At 33.2% G+C, this 19128-nt stretch overlaps 2 protein-coding genes and 2 long non-coding RNA genes across 4 annotated transcripts; 3 read left to right on the forward strand and 1 right to left on the reverse strand.

Moving 5' to 3' along the window:
- Nucleotides 1-1864: 1864 nt before the first annotated feature.
- LOC143630388 (small ribosomal subunit protein bS16m/bS16c-like) lies at nucleotides 1865-3077 on the forward strand. Its single transcript, XM_077099421.1, has 3 exons — nucleotides 1865-1997; nucleotides 2093-2138; nucleotides 2780-3077. The coding sequence occupies exons 1-3, from the start codon at nucleotides 1865-1867 to the stop codon at nucleotides 2979-2981; spliced, it is 381 nt and encodes a 126-aa protein (XP_076955536.1). The 3' UTR covers nucleotides 2982-3077.
- A 7201-nt stretch (nucleotides 3078-10278) lies between these two features.
- Nucleotides 10279-11594, forward strand: LOC143630390 (putative BOI-related E3 ubiquitin-protein ligase 3). The gene is made up of 3 exons (XM_077099422.1): nucleotides 10279-10550; nucleotides 10628-10956; nucleotides 11034-11594. The coding sequence occupies exons 1-3, from the start codon at nucleotides 10445-10447 to the stop codon at nucleotides 11535-11537; spliced, it is 939 nt and encodes a 312-aa protein (XP_076955537.1). The 5' UTR covers nucleotides 10279-10444; the 3' UTR covers nucleotides 11538-11594.
- Nucleotides 11595-13412: 1818 nt separating this feature from the next.
- Nucleotides 13413-15738, forward strand: LOC143630391 (uncharacterized). The gene is made up of 4 exons (XR_013153153.1): nucleotides 13413-13830; nucleotides 13939-14044; nucleotides 15087-15167; nucleotides 15419-15738. It is a non-coding gene; the product is annotated as an uncharacterized LOC143630391 (long non-coding RNA).
- Nucleotides 15739-16540: 802 nt separating this feature from the next.
- Nucleotides 16541-17080, reverse strand: LOC143630392 (uncharacterized). Its single transcript, XR_013153154.1, has 3 exons — nucleotides 17032-17080; nucleotides 16872-16947; nucleotides 16541-16738 (listed from the first exon to the last, which is right to left on the reverse strand). It is a non-coding gene; the product is annotated as an uncharacterized LOC143630392 (long non-coding RNA).
- Between the last annotated feature and the right edge of the window lie 2048 nt (nucleotides 17081-19128).

Below are 19128 nucleotides of genomic sequence, written 5' to 3' on the forward strand. Positions count from 1 at the left end.
TAGTTCAAAAAGAGGGGCTCCTTATAAGTTATAGCAAACCAAAATACCATTCGACAAAATGCCTTTAAATAATATGTTATTGAATACATTTTAATCTTTTATCATGTCCCAATTGTCTTTTGATTATTTTGTTTTAGCTTCGTATAAATCCTAATTCACTTTATATGTTATTGAATTCAATGTACATTTAATGCTTAGCATATATGGAAAAGGGAAAAGTTGGGTTGAGTTCGATTTTACACATTCAACTAAACATTTTATGCTAATCTATAAAAGTGGCCCTAGCTAATTTGAGCGGTATTGGATTTAGTTGACTTGTACTTTTATACCCACTCTCTTTTTTTCATATATGTATTTGATTTATTGCTAACAGAAAGTTTCAACACAATATTGTCTCCATTCTTTGTATTGCAGCATCAAATTTAATGTAATATATTTCTTTTATACCCAAACAACTTGTCATAGCATAATTTTGTGCAATCAAATGATGCAAATGGCTCACCAAAAATCAACAAACCTAAATGCTTGAGTTAGGTTTGAATTTATTTTATTTTTTTTTGTTGGTGGTTATATAATTACAAAGAAAATTTTTGTAGGTACACGCAAAACAAATTTAAGCCATTTGACCTTTTATCAATGTTTAAAGTTTATATTTATTCTATTTCATACATACAAATGTGCGAATTATCTACATTTAAAAATTAAAACTATTACACTACTTTTTTTACATGTGACCTACATACGTGTTTTAAATCAGTGTTAGAAAATACATTTTCAAGATCAACACGAAACCTTTTACAGCCGTTAAAGCTAACTTGTGCCAAGCTAGTTGTCACATGTAAGGTTTAACATCTAAGCTTGTATCGTAGAAAATAACACCATTGTTGCATATTCCACTTTTAGTTACGTGCTTTTTAAAATGCCCACGATTTATACATATATATAAGGGCCGTCTTTCAGGTAGGCCGGACTTCAGCCATCGCTAAGGACCCGTTATGGAAAGGGGCCCAAAGTTTTAACGGAAGATATATATATTAAAATGTTATGAGAGCCTCTCAATTTATTTAACTTTTTTGTTCTTGTTTATTGTTAAACATTGTTTTGTACTTGTTAATCACTATAAAAACTTTATTTTTAGGTTAATTGTTATTATAGTTACCTTCGGTCTTTGAGAAATAGAATTGAATATAAGGGGGTGTTTGGTACAGAGAATTGAAGGGTGAGAAATGGAAATGGAAACAATTCTCTTGTTTGTTTACTAAAGAAAGAGGTGAGAAATGGAAATAAACCATTTCCATTTCCCGATTTCTTTTCTCTAAAAAAGGCGGAGAAATGGATTTCTCTACGTTCATTTCTCTCCGTTTTCTTCCTTTTCATTCCTCCCATTTTCCTCCTTCAGCAAGGATTCCCCCAAAGTAAAAACAGAACACCAAAACCCTAACCACTAGCGAGTGTGTGGAGATGGATGCAATCAGGAAGCAGCTGGATGTGTTAATGGGAGCCAATCGTAACGGAGACGTCACGGAAGTCAATCGGAAGTACTACGATCGTGACGTCTGTCGTCTCTTCTTAGCCGGCCTTTGTCCTCACGAACTCTTTCAACTCACTGTAAGCAAAATCCATTCCTCTTATTATACTATATGCATCCCGACACATAATTACCTCGTTTTAGGGTTTTAGCTGTTAATTTTCTACCAAGTATGTTATAAAATTTGGGGAAAATCGTGTTATGTGAGTGAATAGAAAGGAATTGTGTTCGTGTTGAATAGCTTGTTGTGGAATTGAGTTTTTTGAACTTTAGATTGTCGTATTTAGATGTGTTTTTTAGTAAGATTTGTTACAGAGAAACAGGCGGGGGGTGCAAATGGTGGTGAGGCTGAGATTAGCGAGATTAGGATGCCGGAACCGGCCGTTTTACCGGGTTATGGCCGCCGATAGCCGGTCACCCAGAGACGGAAAACACATAGAAGTTTTGGGCTATTATAACCCTTTGCCAGGTAAATTGATTTGTGGTTGTAATATTAAGTCTGTGTTTGATCTATATATATATATATATATATATATGCGACTAATTGTTGGTTGGTTAATATAGGTCAAGATGGTGGTAAAAGAATGGGGCTTAATTTTGAAAGAGTGAAGTAAGTTGTTTGATTCACACTATTAATATTGATTTGAATGTGATTTGAATGATCTGATACTGTTAGCTTTGCTGTTAATAATTTATGTTGTAGTGTTGTTCATGTTCATTGCTTGTTCTGTTTTGCATATGCATAGCTAGGGCTGTAAACGAACCAAACGCTCAGCTAACAGTTCGCGAACTGTTCAGTGAGAAGTTCGTTTAATAAATGAATGAACATGAACAAGAAAATTTGTTTGATTAGTTAAACAAACGAACATGAACAGAGCCCCCGTTTGGTGAATAATATGAAGATGGTCAACAATAGTTGATGGAAAATGAAGAAAGTAATTGCCTTTATGGAGCAATTAAATTAAATAATTCTTACAGTAAGTTGATAATCCAAGTAAGAAACACTTTAGCATAATCCATCAGGTACAGGCTGACTCTAAGGTCAAATTCATAAATTTCCATCTGTGAAGTCACACGTGTTTTTTTAGAAAATTCTTGAAAAATTATTATTAAGATAAACTTGTGTAACGAAAATGCCAAAGGACAGGGAAATCATGGTGTTAAAATTGTTTGAATAAATATGGATTTGATATTTAAAAAGTTATTTTGACGCCTCTTTTATGTGTTACATTTGTTTTCATTTCTATACAGATATTGGCTCTCAGTTGGTGCACAACCATCGGATCCAGTTCAACGTCTTTTGTTTAGAGCTGGGCTGCTACCACCACCACCAATGGTTGCAATGGGTCAGAAAGGAGGGCCTCGTGACACCCGCCCAGTTGACCCGTTGACTGGACGGGTCATGATCCCCGAGCAACCAGCCAAACCTAGTAATGAATCAGTGGATGCTTAAGAAAATAAACTGCCAACTTCCCAACTGTCGTTTTTGATGCATGCTGCTTTCGCTTTTGGGTTGGTTATATGGTTATGTTCAGAACTGTTTGCAAGGTTAGAAGAGAAAATTGAGATGGTCGAGTTGTATACCGATGGTTCAATGGGATAGTTGTGTATGGTTGAAGTATGTTTTGTATGTTAATTGGTTTTAACTATGGTTGATGTTTTTTGCTTAAAAACTATGTTTTGTATGTGAATTGGTTTGATCAATGCATATTTTGGTTGGAATTTATGCATCTTTTTATATGTTTTTTGTTTTTTAATAAATATTTGTTATGAAAAAAATACTTGTGCTAATGATAAAGTTGATATAATTCTCTGTTTATTTCCTATGTACCAAACAAGAGAAATGATTCTCAGCTATATTTCTCTACTGAAATCTCTGTACTACCAAACAGAACAGTCAATTCTCATTCTCCAGACCAATTCCCTTTCTCTGCAATTCCATTTCTCTATTCCATTTCTCTGCAATTCCATTCTCTGTACCAAACACCCCCTAAAATCCTTTTCTTTATTTATACTTGTCTGAAACATCTAAAATATTAAAGATGACACTAACAATAATCAAATATGCGTTTGAAAGTTAACATGTGCCAACAACAATACCTGCAACCTAACTTAATATTTATATATTGATAATTTTTTTTTTAAAAAAAAATCTCAACTATGTTATACATTTGTATCCTTTATTGAAAAAAACACTCAAAATTTCCATTGCATTTCATTAGGGCACCCGGGGCACCGCGTGAGGGAGCACCCATTACGCGTGATACACCGCCGCCACTCCCTTATCAAGCGTGATGGAGGTCCTTTGCGTGATTGCCATCACGCGTGAGATGGGGTGGAAACCAAGAAATTTTATATAATTGAACAAATTTCACCGGCCATGTCAAGGCAGTCGAGAACAACCGCCGTAACGCCGCCGTTGTCATCACAGTGAACGCCATAAAATTGAGTACAAAATGGAGGTGGGTTTGAGGCAGAATCAACAATAACCCATGAATCTGTGACTTTAGCTAAGGGATCTGAACTGATCCCTTTACGGAACTCGAGTAATGCCTTGAGTTCGTCCGGAGATGGGTTTCCGGCGGCGGCGGAGAAGAGGAAGAAGAAGAGCAGAAGAAGCAGAAGGTGGGTTGGTGTTTGCACAATAGAATTGGATAATGGGTGTGTGAAATTGAAATTAATTTGGGGGTTTAGGGTTAAGTTTGAAGGTGAATTGGCTGGTAATAATGTGACAGCAGAAGATGAAATGTAATGTAATATTATTATTATTAATATTATTATTTATTATTTATTATTTATTATTTTAAGCCTCAAAAATAAACAAAAAAATCAATCACACACCATCACTCCTAATAAAAAACAATCTCATGTGATGGATTTGGAGTCGGTAATGTGACACCAACTGACTGGATGAGGGTGGGTGACGAAAAATTTCATCACATCCACCACCCCTCCCTTCTTAAAACAAAGTAAAAGGACGAAAGTGTCAGATGATAATAGTTGATGGATGGGTAATGGTAATAATAATATTGTGGATCATCGTGTTGTCAACCAACCGCCAACATTTACCCGCCAAAAACAAAGCAGGTGGGCCCCACTATCTCGTTCTTGTGTTATGCTCAACGACTGTACATCGAACCGACCACCGCTCTTTTACCCTTAAATGACATAAATACCCCCCCACATCGTCTTGACTTGACCAACATTTATGGATTTTCTTATACACATATGTTCATTGTAAGTTACAACATTTATTTTATTTCACAAATTATATTTATTTTGTATACTAATGATCGTTAGTGGTATATATGTAACACCTTTAAATCATAGAGTTATGTTATGCCAGATACTTCATATAATCAATTTAGCAAATGTTGATATATATCACGACTTGAAACTTACCAAGATGCTTTCATTTTCCTACTTTAATTAACGTGTCACGAATTTTAAATACTATATAGCTTAAAGTGCTTACAATTCATTCTATCTTTGTCTATATAATTTAATTCAAAATCAACGTTCTTTTACCTTACCTCTCTTTGCATAGGTTATGCCTACACCATATAAGTTATTTGGACAAAGTATACACCTATACGGCTCGTATAGGGTCTATATGAGCCGCATAAGTGCAAATTTTTGTCATTTTTTGATGGAGAGTGTCAGGTGTTTGAAGCTTATACGACTCGTATAGGGGTTATACGACCCATATAGACCGGAAAAATTGTTATCCGTACATTCGTTAGTCATGTGAGAGCTATACGACTCGTGTATCTCCTATACAAACCGTATAGAGTTGTTAACCTACAATGAGAATAATGTTTGAATATAACGACCCTTATTAAAAACCATCCACTACCTTGAGTTTCAATTGATGAATGGTGAATCCCCACATAGGATTCACTTTATTTTTCTCTTAAATTATGGGAATGAGTTACACGGATTAAGTGGTCTTTGTATGTGATTTTTCTATAACTTAAGGTTGAGGAAAGAAATGGATATATAATGGGCTGGAAATGCTCTTAAACACCTCACGAATTTCTCCTATGCTTAAACACTGAAGTATCCACACACAGATAATTCACAGTCCGTGCATGAATCGTATTTATTTAAGGTTGTTTAACAAGCAAGTTGAACCGAGGGAGCGTCATCTTGGGCTTTCGTGTATTTTATTATTTTGCCAATTCCAAATTACAGTTAAAACCTTTAATTAATATTATTATTTTTAAGATAATTAACCTTTATTTGAATTTTATTTGTTTTTCCAATAATTATAACCTCTTCTATTGCATGTCGGATTATGTTTAACCATTAAGAGCTTTCACATCATAGCCCGTCTATCAAATATGCGTCTATTTTCAAAATATAAAAAATCTTTTAAAAATCATCATTTTACTTCTTTAGCATTTTATTATAAAAAGCTGTCACATCAGTTTTTCATATATGAAAAGTTACTATTTATCCTTCATTTAATTTATGTGAATGCATACAAAACGAGAAACATAATAAAATAAACATATATGAGTAAGATAAAAATAGGGTAAGAAATATAGTTTTTTTTCAATTTTTTTCGAGAGATTGATTTTGAAAGTTATGATTTTCAACTAAATTATAAGATAAAATTAATATGGTAAATGGGTAGTGAATGTTCTAAACAATCTATTAATCATTGTTCATGATGTAATTCTTTGAATATTAACTTACTATTAGTGCTAGTCAAATCTGATCACTTGAGCATATATTTTGATATTTTCAACAAGCTTTTAACATTTTATCTAACACATACAATCAAAGTTGGATTCTTAGTCTCTTGCTAAACATTCAAGGGTTGCTTAATAAAATGAATCCATCCAAGCTAATATTTATATAATTTGTAATTTTACTTAAGTTGAAATTATAAATTAGCACCTTTGAATTTTCTCTTTCTTGAGTTGTTCTTTTATGTGATTTTCCCACAACTTTACCATAATCTATAATTCGGTACATATGAAGTCGTATAAACGACTTTTATCTGCATGATCTAGAATGATCAAGTTATTATGAATAAATAAAATGTTAGTTGGTAATACTGTGGTATAGAGTAAATTATTAATGTGATTGAAAAGTTAAAGTTGTGGGTACGTTTGAAGACTAATGAAGCTAAATAAGCAACACCTATGTTCAATGCATGTTTCTGTAGATTATAGTTGTGGCTATATTCAATGTTCAATATATGACTTTGATTAGCATGTTACTATTAAGGCAACCATATTTGGCTTGTTAATTTTATTTAAAGACTCAACAAACTCAAATACCATTCATACGGTGTACGATTTTAATTTTATAACTTTAAAGTTATGAAAACCATAACAAAAACATAATAATAGACATAAAATTACCATCATGATATATATGCCAATTAATTTTTTAGTAACGTGACAAGCGTAGTAGTTATGTTTGCTACATAATTATTGTATACACCTAATACTAAATCAAATGTAATGATTGTGCAAATCTTTAAATTAAATATGTTTTACCTTCTTGTCTAATACTTGTCTAATAGAAACCTTATTTTGACCGGTCATTAATATATTACCATGCAAATGTAAGTTTCTGTCAAGGAAAATTAAATTATTATTATTATTATTATGGAGCACGAATAAACTCAGAAAAGTTGATAAAAGTTTTAATATGTTGATTCAACATTGATCAAGACTATAGAATTTACTCAAATAGGTATGTATACACAATGCTCTTGGAACCGGACTGGTTGGTTAGCGTCTAAATCGGTCCGTACCGTCCTGTTAACCACTTTTGAACAATGTCCGTACCGTCCTGTTAACCACTTTTGAACAACCCTTATATGGGTCGACTAATTATGGCACCAAGCGGTTGAACTGACAAATAAAATTGACAGTTAAACTGGTTTTTTCTTTCTTTCAAAACATCGTTTACTAATTCATGATTCATGTTCTAACGTAAATACTAGATACTTTATATTATTTATAAATCTTCAATACTCTTCAATAAACATCCACGTGTTTTATCACTTGTCACTCTCACATTAATCCTTACAAATCGAAACGTTTCCTAACTTGAATTGACATGAATGAACTCGTACGCAACTCTTTTTCTCTAAATCAATCCGTTCTTTATAGAATGAGTCACGATAGTTACCTACAATATAAATATAAGTTATTCATGACGTTGCCATGCAATGAAATCAATATGACTAAAAAAGACGGCTTATTAAATAATACGCACAATTACGAAAGCTTTGTAAATACATGTTTGAGTTACACTTCCTCACACTCAAAAACCTTACCAAATAAAATTATCAAGCAAGACGTTAGAAAGTACACAAACACCAAAAATTCAAAACTTTAGACAAATCGATAAAGAAATTAGACATTAAACTTAAACCAGCTCATTCACTCGTATAACTATTTCAATCAATATGTGTAAATACCAAATTCATATTTATACCAACTTTAATTTATAAAACTTGATTCACTTAGCCATATAAACATATAATCATTCTACAAAATTTTGGAAACTTAACAAATGTATATATATTTATTCATTAGAAAAGTAAATTTGGTAAGACAACATAAAACAAAAAAACAAAATATGAAACGAATTAAATTAAGCCTGATTAGGATGGAAAACAGAAAATAAACACTAAACTAGATTTGGGTGAAATGAATCTCCAAAAATATAATAATATTGATGTTCACATAAACAAGTCCAAGGGAGGGTAATTAGGTAAAAAGAGAGAGAAGAATGAGGAAGGAGGAGTAGCTGGGCCTGGGGGCGTGATTCCAGAAATTTACTTTTATTATATTTCTGTCTGACTGTCATAAATATTTAATATTAAATATTAATAGTTATTATAAATTAATAAAACTATACGTTATTTATATATATACACTTCTTATTACCTATAATAATAATAATAATAAGAGAAGAAGAAGAAGAAGAAGCAGCAGGTCTCATCGTCCATTCATCATCTTTCCCTCGTTTCTGTAACCACCGTCTCCGCCGCCGCAGTTGCTGCACCGATCACTTAACTTATTTCTCATCAAGTGCAGGTATAATAATATTTTCTTGTAAGTTTATGTAACCCAATCCAGGTATAATAATACATCAATTGCTTTTAAACTTTTCGAATTTGTAAGATCGAGTGAAGGTTTTTATTTGTTTTTATTTTATGTGGGTGTGATTGCGGTAATATTCGATTTGTATTATTTTGTTAATTGATTGAGGTATTAATTTGGACTATGTTTATCTTCTACTTGTATCTGTTCATTTTATTATTTTACAATTTGGACTAATAATTGTTTACTTTCATGTGCAATGTTCGATCTGGAATTTTGAGTTTCCTGATCTTGATCTTTTTAATTACGTGTTTGTTACCGTTGAAACGAGTTAAAAAGAAAGTTTAAGGGGTTAAAGTGTCAAATTTAGCAATTGGCCTTCTGGCGGATGAGAGTGATGTTTAAGACTTGAGATCTTATGGTCTCGGGTTCGAAACCTACTTTGGGGGGGGGGGGGTCCATAGTGGTAGGTTTCCTCCTTGATCGGTGAGTCAGTCTGGAGTGTCAAAATCAGGGCCGGCCTTAGGCCATGGCAAGGTGGTCGACCGCCATAGGCCCGACACCCGATAGGCCCAAATTTTTTTTATTTTTTTTTAAATTATTATTTTTTTATTAAATACAATATGTGTATTTATTGTTTAAACTTAATAATATAACCAATAATTTGGTCTAGTGGCAAATGGTATTTCTCCCAACCAAAAGGTTGTGTGTTCTAATCTCATTTGACGCATATTTAATCCTATTTTTAAATAAAAATTTTTTTAAACCCAACAAAAAACTTTTTTTACTTGAGGCCCAAAAAAATTTTCACCTTCGGCCCAATTTTTTTTTTGCTTTCTCGGAGCCGGGCCTGGTCAAAATCAGTATGGACGATCGACATTTTGAAGGGTTACTTATGTATTGGGGTGGTTCCAAACACTGTTAAAGAAAAAGTTGTTGAATGTTTTACAAATTTATCTAGTTTGTTTGAGTGTCTAGAGTTTACGAGTTTGAGTTTATGTTTAGTTCGAGAAGGATTGGTATGGTTATTAAGTTTAAATAGATAAATTAGGGGTCTTTGTAGGTGTGTGTTAATAATTATAATAAACGCAAAAGAGTTTATCTTAGTTGAGATCAGATTCCGTGTTCATGTTATTGGGCTTGATTTCCAACAGTTACGGTTGGATGGAGCGTTTGATACTTTGATTGACGCTGAATCTAATCAGTTTGTATGGAGGTGGTTGAGCTTGGAATATTTGAAGATCGATGGCTTGACTGATTGGGTTGTAGGTGCCATGTTTGTAGATATGTATACGGCTTGATAGTTGAATCACTGGTCTGCTATTCATTGTTTTGGTTTCTATAGAAGGATTCATGCCTGATAGTTTATAGTTGTATTTTTTAGCATCGATCTTGGTTGTCAATGATGCGTTTGAAGGCGATAAAGTCGAATTCTTGGTGTGTTTATTCATTGCTTCTTAGTGACAATGTAGTGCTTTGCATCATATCTTATTTTGGTATGCATTGATACTTTAGCTGCATTATTGCTCCCATTCTAGGTTTAGCATCTTTCTAAATTCTTTTCAAAAGGGGGTTGCGGCGCAGCTTGTTGCCCGTTTGCCTGCCACTTTATTGTAATCGTTTTATAGTAAATTATATAAAACTTCGGTTATGATTCTATGTGCAAAGGTTATTTGGACACATATTATTTCAAGTATTGTGGGAATCTTATGTTGCTAGGTGCATTAGTATTGAAAGGTGTAAAGGCATTGCTTTTAACATTGAGTCCTTGTGCTTTTTAAAATCTGATTCCTTTTTGCCATTATTCTTCTTTAGGCAGATCGTTTTTATATATTTCTAGACAATGTTGGGAGGAAGTAACAACAATTCATTAGTCCCTGTGTTTATCGATGACAACATTTTCCAATATCCTTCAAATGCATCAAATCAGTTGCAGCTATTTGGAAAAGGTGAACTTCTATACTTCTAAAAATCAACAGCTATTGATGTTACGTTAATCTGATTTTCTGTTTTATTGACGGTGCAGTAAATTATGACCAAAATACCCCTGCCTTTCGTCCGAACAAACGTACACGGGATATAGATGCTAATTTTATGCAAAAAAAGCTTCCGGTTTCACTAAACCACAACTTTTATCATCATGATGATTCCGATCGACCTTCAAGCATATTGAATCCACACCATGTATCAACCGGCTTAAAATTATCATATGATGATGAAGAACGGAATTCGTCAATTACTTCTGCAAGTGCTAGTATGACTTTAGCGCCATCAATTATGTCTTCTATTGGTGATAGTATTTCAATTGAACTTGATCAACACAAAGAAGAGTTTGAAAGATTCATTATGATTCAGGTACGTACTATGTTAGTATATAATTTTTATTATGCAATTTGGCTTGTGGTAAAGTGACGTTAAGTGATGTTTAACAGAAAGAAAAGATGTTGAAAGGGATGAGAGACATACGGCAGAGACACATGGCTTCTTTTCTAGCTGCTATTGAGAAAGGCGTAGAGAATAAACTACACGAAAGAGACGTTGAAATAGAAAACATAAACCGTAAAAACAAGGAACTTATGGAGAGAATTAAACAGGTGGCAAACGAAGCACAAAACTGGCACTACAAAGCCAAGTACAACGAGTCAATGGTCAACTTACTGCAAACGAATCTTCAACAGGCATTGGCTCGTGGAAACGACAACCAGTTTAAGGAAGGATTTGGAGATACTGATGCTGAAGTGTCGTCTAATAATTACCTAGGATTAACCAACAATGTCGGGAAGTCTACTTGTAAAGTGTGTAGGGAAAATGAAGTGTCGGTTTTGGTGATGCCTTGTAGACACCTAAGTTTGTGTAAAGATTGTGATAGTTTTACAAGCGTGTGTCCGGTTTGCGAGATGGTAAAAACGGTCAGTGTGGAAGTGTACTTCTCATAAGGTATGTAACTCCCAAAAATCTTATGTTAATGAGAGTTTTAGTGGTGTTATGAGTTATTAATTACATCAAGTTCAAAACCATTGAAGTTTTGAAGAACAATACTTCTTGAGGATTTTGTCCGGGTAAAACGGGTGCCAACATGGGTAATATTAATTTATAACATCTAAGGTAATTTTACATTATAATTCTTTAGCCATAACTTGTTTAATTTTACTCGTTCTTCATCCAAATCCTTGCTCGATAACCATTTAGAGGTTAGGGTTCGACCGGAAGCAACACTTGGTAGTTGGGGACTTGGTGACTTGGTGTATAACTAAATGGGATAAATTAGTTATTACTTACTAGTAGCATTTGTGGTTGTGTACCTCCCGTAATGCTTGGGTCTGTATCGTCATAGTTGTGTGTATTTTGGATCCATCGGAGTGCTTACATTGGTGTGCGTAGTCACTAGCCGAGCTAACCCATAGGCATCTCGTAGGGTCTTGGTTTGAACATTTTGACGAGTCGCTAAATCTCTAGTTTTAACCCGCGTGAGAATTTGCTTATGACATAGCCTTACGAAGTGGTAATGTTGTTAACATGTCAAATGCGTGATAATAGTCCTTAGGAGTTTTAAAGCGCCCAATAATGGGCCGCACATAATTTGCCCACGACAATTCTTGAAGGTCCTAATGGTAGCCAAAGGAACCCTCCGACGTGACTGCCAATGAATTTGTTCATGATCTTTTAATGGTCTTCTCTAGTTCTTGATTTTGTGTTATGATCAACAACTTGGTTGCAAATCGTATGGCTCTGGTACCAATGTTATGATACATATTAGAAGCAATGGACTAGACCTATAACTTAATGAAAATATATACATAGACGAAAATACCATGACAAATTTTCAGCCCTCAATATATTATCGTGGCATTCTATAACTGAAAAAACCAAACCCAAACATGATTGTGGTCTCTGGATTGAACTTTAGCCCATAATGAACCAATTCATACTCACATCTAGTTCATATAGACTAGATGGCATATGCCAAAATAGAATACTGTCTTTATGCACTTCTAATTTTACTATGACAGTTTGATAGTTTTGCTTGCCAACATCGGTTCCACGCTATGTATAAGTTTATTCATAAAACTACACTATGTATAAGTGTTTAATGCACTTCTAATTTTTCATGTTTAAGCTCTGACGTTTGATTGACTCATAACATAAGTATTGTCATAAAACTTGAACACACACTCTTTATTATGAGAATTAATTTTTATTTTTTAACAAATAAATATTACATCAAACATTCTTTATAAGAACGATCCAAGTTTATCAGCGTCAAATCTTAGAATTTGAAATTAACCACAGGAAAATCAAATTATATAACTAAATAATAATTTTAAAAAAATCACTATTATTATGGGACGTGGGAGGTTTTAGAATGTAAACGAAATTAAAAATTAAGAGAATCCGATTTCAAGGGATCGAAATTCTAACGGGGACGCTCTAATATAGTAAGAACTTTAAAGGTTAAGTCAAACTAAGGACCAAGGAAAAAGAAATTTAAGTTAAGTATCTTTATTTTTTGCCCAAATTTAAAACTAAAAAGGAAATTCACACAATATTTTATAATTAAAATCCTTTTTTTAACATAAATGTGTATATTTAGATGTAAAACTGTAAATTTAAAGTATTAATATGTTAAAAAGTAAAAATAAAAAAACAAAATATTTTCGGGTCATGGGTTGTGTACGAGTCAACTTGAGAATATGCGTGTCAGGTTTGGCTTCACTTGTCCGACACGATTTTCGGGTTCGTATCAGACTCGCCATACCACAAACACGACCCGACATGTAGTTTTATTAGCATGGTAATTTGTTATGGGTGGAGTGAAAGTTGAAAGTTGAAATGCGTGTAGCAAAGGAAACCACGTTGTCAATATTAATTTTGAAAACACATGGCGTGTTGGTAGCCAATGATGATCATGTGAATTGAATTGGGAAATTAATAATAGATTTCTCTTATCTCCAAGGAGATGGCCTGAATCTCTAATTTGGATTCCTGCTGCTTTTTGCTCCTTTCACTTGGATATCTCCAAGATAACGTACACACATCACTTATATACATATATACACACACACACATAGCGACACAAACATTTTATTTTCTAATATAGAACATACTTGTTTCATTCTATTTGTTTGTTTCTTTGTCCATTTTTATATTCAAAAACAAAGAACCATGAAGTGTAGGTATCATAGTTACAAGCCATGTTATCATTGCCACCCCATTACTTATATTAGACTGGTATGTATATATACATGCTATATATATATATATATTACTATGATCAGGTATATATTATATATATAATTTATTAATGAGCTAGGTTTGGATAATGAAATATATATGTAGGTTCAACATCTTATAGAAAGGTGTTTGCTTCTGAAAATGGACCGAGATGCGTGCATTAGGGCTCTTGCGAAACATGCATGTGTTCACCCCATCATCATGCTTACAGGTTTTTTATCGATACATAACTTTGCCGATTACATTTTGGTGTTACGAATAAGTTGTTTTAAGTTCAAAAGATTTCAATGAGCTCTATAGCTAGCATATATGAATGTTGGTTTTTTTTTTGTTTTAATAATTCATGTGATCATCACTTTTGTATGCTTGAAATGACATAGAATTGTGTGAAGTATGTTAGTATTCTTAAGCCTTAACACTTGGTTCAATGTTCCAACGTACAACCTTAATTCTTGGACATGATAACAACCAAATATAGACAAGCAACACCCGAGACATTCTTGATTGTTGTAATTGGTGTAGTATAGTGAACATATATAGGTGAAGTCGTGTCTTTCCTAAGAAATCTGCTTATGAAATTGATCTATATCACTATATGTGTGACTTAAATCCTAGTTGACAACGAGATCTTTCATGATCATATAGATCGATGACATATGCTATCAATGATATCTTCTTCCTTGAAAATGGAGTACTTTGTATAAACATTAGAAGAGCATAAAAGTTGTAACCGAACCATAAGTTAATTATATACCTTTATAACTCTTTATTCGTGATCCTTATTCTTAATTTGCTTGAATCTCTTCACTGTTGTATCTTTTTGCAACTATGATTTTGATGAACGGCAGTTAATAACCAAACAACTAAAGATTACAAATACTAATCTTTTTAATACTTAATCCCTATGAAAACATAACCTATTAATTATATTTCATATGAATTGATCCAAAAACAATAAACCGAATGATCCAAACCAATCACACAAGCGCATCTAAAATATCGTGTATTCGTGTCTAGGTGTTTAATTTGAATGAACTTTATACGGACGTGAACCTAAATTTAGTTTTATTTTCATTCGTTTAGGAAAATTAATTAAGTTTTTACTACTCTTACAAACTTGTGAAACTAAACCATGTATATATGTAATTTATTTATCTGTATCCTTTTGGGATTAATATTGTTATAATTAATTTTAAACACTGAGAAATTAATCCTCATAAATTAATGTTTACGAATTCATCGACATTTGACAGTGTGGAGAGGACTACAGAAAGAAAACACAGAATTCTTTCAAGCATATTTCAATGCTACAGCTCCTTCAAGACCTTTTATCAGTATGTTAATTACTCTTCTTATTCAGCTTTTATTTCTTTTGTTTTTTTATATAGTTTTGGACTCTTTTCTTTCAATTCATCAACTAATCTCTTTTAAATGGGTGCCCAATCAACACTTCTGTTTTTCTTTCTTTCTTTTTTTTTGGTTTTTGTTTTTTTTTTTTTTTCAATTTCTAGCTTCTATAGAATTTAATGTCGAGATAAAACACACAAACAGTGGCTCAATTGGTATCTCTCAATTTATTTTACAGGATATGTTCATAAAACACAAAGATTTGGGAGAAGGAATCATTTGAGATATCAATGGAAATAAGACATTATATATGCAAGCCCGAACGCCACTAGCGTCATAGATTTGATACTTAACGATCAATAGAACCATCATTCTTAGAAAAACTCTAGTCCAAAGGGTCGATCAAACCCAATGAACCAACTTGTCAAACAATGGCCACGAGTCCATGACTCCAAAAGGTCTACCTATTTAGTAAAGCATGGAGTTATAGTTAGGGTTTAAGGAATATAAACGCTTGGTTGTAGTTTTATATATCTTTTATATGTTGGAGTGGTAATTTGATTATTTACTTAAGTTTTTTCAAATGCATATTCAGCTATAATATGATATTTCCAAAAGAACGTATTTTCGAAGTGTTGTCTTAAAACTGTAAAATTGTAACCTTAACATCTCAATTAACAATAAATACAAGTAATAAGCTATTGATTTAAGTTACAAACTAATGTCACATCAAGAAGGTTTTGTCAATCATTTGTCACTCATAAATTTGAGAATTGAAGCTCTGAATCACAACCACTTCAAACCCCAAGAGCATCTAGCTAGCCAGCTACTACATGCCTCATAAGATCAATAATTTGTACATTATAGAACCCCTACCACCTTCTTAAAATGGAAAGAATTACTCATGGTTCTTACCTCTATGGGGTCAGTTACACAAATGTCATTTAAAGGGCTTTTCTTTGCCTCAAGAGAATGCCTAAAATACTTTCTTTTTTAAGAAATCAGTTCCTTGTGAAGGAGCCTGCAAGTTATTGCAAAAGAAAGCCATGTTCCCATCTTTGTGGTATAAAACACTACTAATAAACTAAGCTGTAATGAATCATCTCCTTTACACATTATGCCACTAGTAACGTGCCACTAATTTGACACTAATTTGACACTTACAGTCTCGAAACGACTTTATATTTTGAAAATTTGTTCAGAAAATGAAAAATTTTGAAGGGTTTTCTCATGATAAACTTATAAGTTATAACTTAAAATTTTGATTTTAACCATAGACCCACAAACTAAATTATATTACTGCTCGAAACATAAATGGTAGCTACTTCTCATAGGACATGCTAATAAGTAATATGTTAAGCAAGACAAACCTATACACACAAGAAAATTTTGACAACTTAAGTCGCTATCGATCGTTTACTCCATAACATGATGTCCTGCTGTTAGCATTCTAGCTAGCATCCAACCCAAGCTTCTAAACCATCACTGTTGATTCACCACCTAAGCCCTTTGATTTGTCTTCTTGATCATTCTGTAGAATGTGTGGTGAATGAGCCCACTGAAAAAAGAGACAAACTTCACATAATTAATCTTAGTTCATGGTATCCATGATCTATCTCATGATGTGTGTTATTAACATTTTATTTTCTTAAAGGTACACTTGTACTTCTTTGAGAGAAAAAAAAACATACATTTTTGGCAGCTGCACTAAAGGCTTGCTTATGAGACATGTTGGGATGTTGTGTCTTCAGCCTTCTGATCTCATCTCTGATAATGTACATTTTAGAGTTAATTAACCATCAATAATATAAATCAACATGAAACAACTATTGAACTTAATCAGTTATTTACTTGATGAATTTGTTATATGTGGATGGGGCACGCTGCCTCTTTCCCGGGGCTGCAAATATACACATAAGTTATATTAAGTGTGTTCAAATATCAGATAATAACCTTTTATCATTTGAGATACCTATAAAGCTCAATCCTTAATAAATATAAAACAAGATTGAAGCAAAGTTTTACGCTTGTTAACGACATGGTTTACTGCTTCAAGATCGTCGTCATCATCATCGTTGTCGTCTTCAATTGATGAACTGAGAGAGGAAGAGTTATGTTTGCTCAAGGTAAGTATAGGAAGTTCATCATGATCTTCTTCACAAGCTTCCACCATTGGCTGCATGTGATAGACACATATATACATAAAATCTGATGCTTTTCAACATAAGATATGATAAAAGAAAATAATAATATACCGAAAAGACATGTAAAAAACACACCTCTTGTTGGTTATGAAGAGAAGAAAAGAAATGAATAGGATGAAAATTTGATCTCATCATGTTGACTGAAAGAAAACTTGTGCAATGGCCACATTTGACTGTAACTACTGTGGATAAACAACTATTTGGGACAATAACCTAGATATAAAATAGATAAAATAATGAAGTTAAACAATATTAAACCCTAATATTTTGGTTGAGTGAATAAATTGAAATGAAACAATTTACCAGTAAAACTGTGGTGCAGAAACCACAATGCACATAACAAACTTGTTCATGTAGTTGAAGATCTAAGAGATGGTTAAATGTTGACATATGATCAGAGAGAAATATAGATTGAGATGTGAACTTGGAGGAGGAAGGTGTACTTTTGTGAGCACATGGGCATATATATGTACAAATGAAGGAGTGTGAGGTGTGAACTCAGGCATTCAAATTTGACATTTAAATGAAACGATTTAGTCATTTTCAAGACTCATAGTCACCTAGTAGATTTTAGGATTGGTAGTGTCAACCCTTTATATCTTTTAACATTTTTTTAAAATTTTTTATTATTTTTATATTTTTATCAATGTTATCTATTGTTTCACTTTTTTAGTTATGTTTAAGTGAACTGAAGAAAGTATATAAAATTTACGGGCAATATATTGAACCATGAATTCCCACGTTGGTGTTAAAAGAGTTATTTTGAGCCTCGGCCATCTTAGACATTGAATAAACAACGGCAATATATATATATATATTCAGATTCAAGGATGAATCAAATATAGATATTAACTAAAGTGTATGAACATTCAAATTATAAATTCGAATTAAAGAGAACATGTTAGAAGCAAAAAAGACTAACTGTTAATTAGTTTTATGAACACCCATAACAATGAATAAATAGCCTCTTTTATTATTTATAGAACATGCAATTAATCAAAACACAACAATAATTTTCACTCTTTTAAGGGGGAGAGGTGGTGCTAATCTCCTCACACACCACACCCAATAGTGATGTGTCACATCACCAACCTTAAATCCATCACACTTTGATGGAATTTGGTAGGGGTGGTGGTGTGATGTGATGTGGTGTGATAGGAATTATTTATCACAAAACCCAACCTTCACTTATTTATCACAAAACCCAACCAACCTTCACCTCTCTCTCTCTCCACACACACACACACACAATCAAATACATATCAAAATCCACCTCTCTCTCTTTCTCTCTGAGCATTATTCACCAGATCTCTAACCTTATTCAACGGCGGAGGAACGGCGAAGGCGAGCTTCCGTCAAAAGTCAAATAATAAGTGAGCAACGGCGAAGGTCAAATAATAGTAATAATACAAGAAGCTTCCGGCAAAGGTGAGCAACGACGGAGGAACGGCGATCGAGGAACGGCACATGGTGGTGGTCAACTATTTATTCCTCAACGGTCAGAGTTTCTCGGGGCTCACCACGTGATGGCCATCACGCGGACCCTCTCATCACGCGTGATGAGAGGGCCGGCGACGGTGTTTGATGGTCCATCACGCGCCACCCCGTCCGCCCTTAGAATCACTTCCTTAGCCTATCGAAACATTACTCACCTATGTATCGATCAGTGGCGATCACTACATTTTTTGTTTGAATATATATTTATACATGTATATATATATATATATATATATATATATATATA

Source organism: Bidens hawaiensis, unplaced genomic scaffold, assembly GCF_021521415.1.
Source record: "Bidens hawaiensis isolate Kalapana, Puna unplaced genomic scaffold, B.hawaiensis_p1.1 tig00005663_1, whole genome shotgun sequence".
Taxonomy (NCBI): domain Eukaryota; kingdom Viridiplantae; phylum Streptophyta; class Magnoliopsida; order Asterales; family Asteraceae; genus Bidens; species Bidens hawaiensis.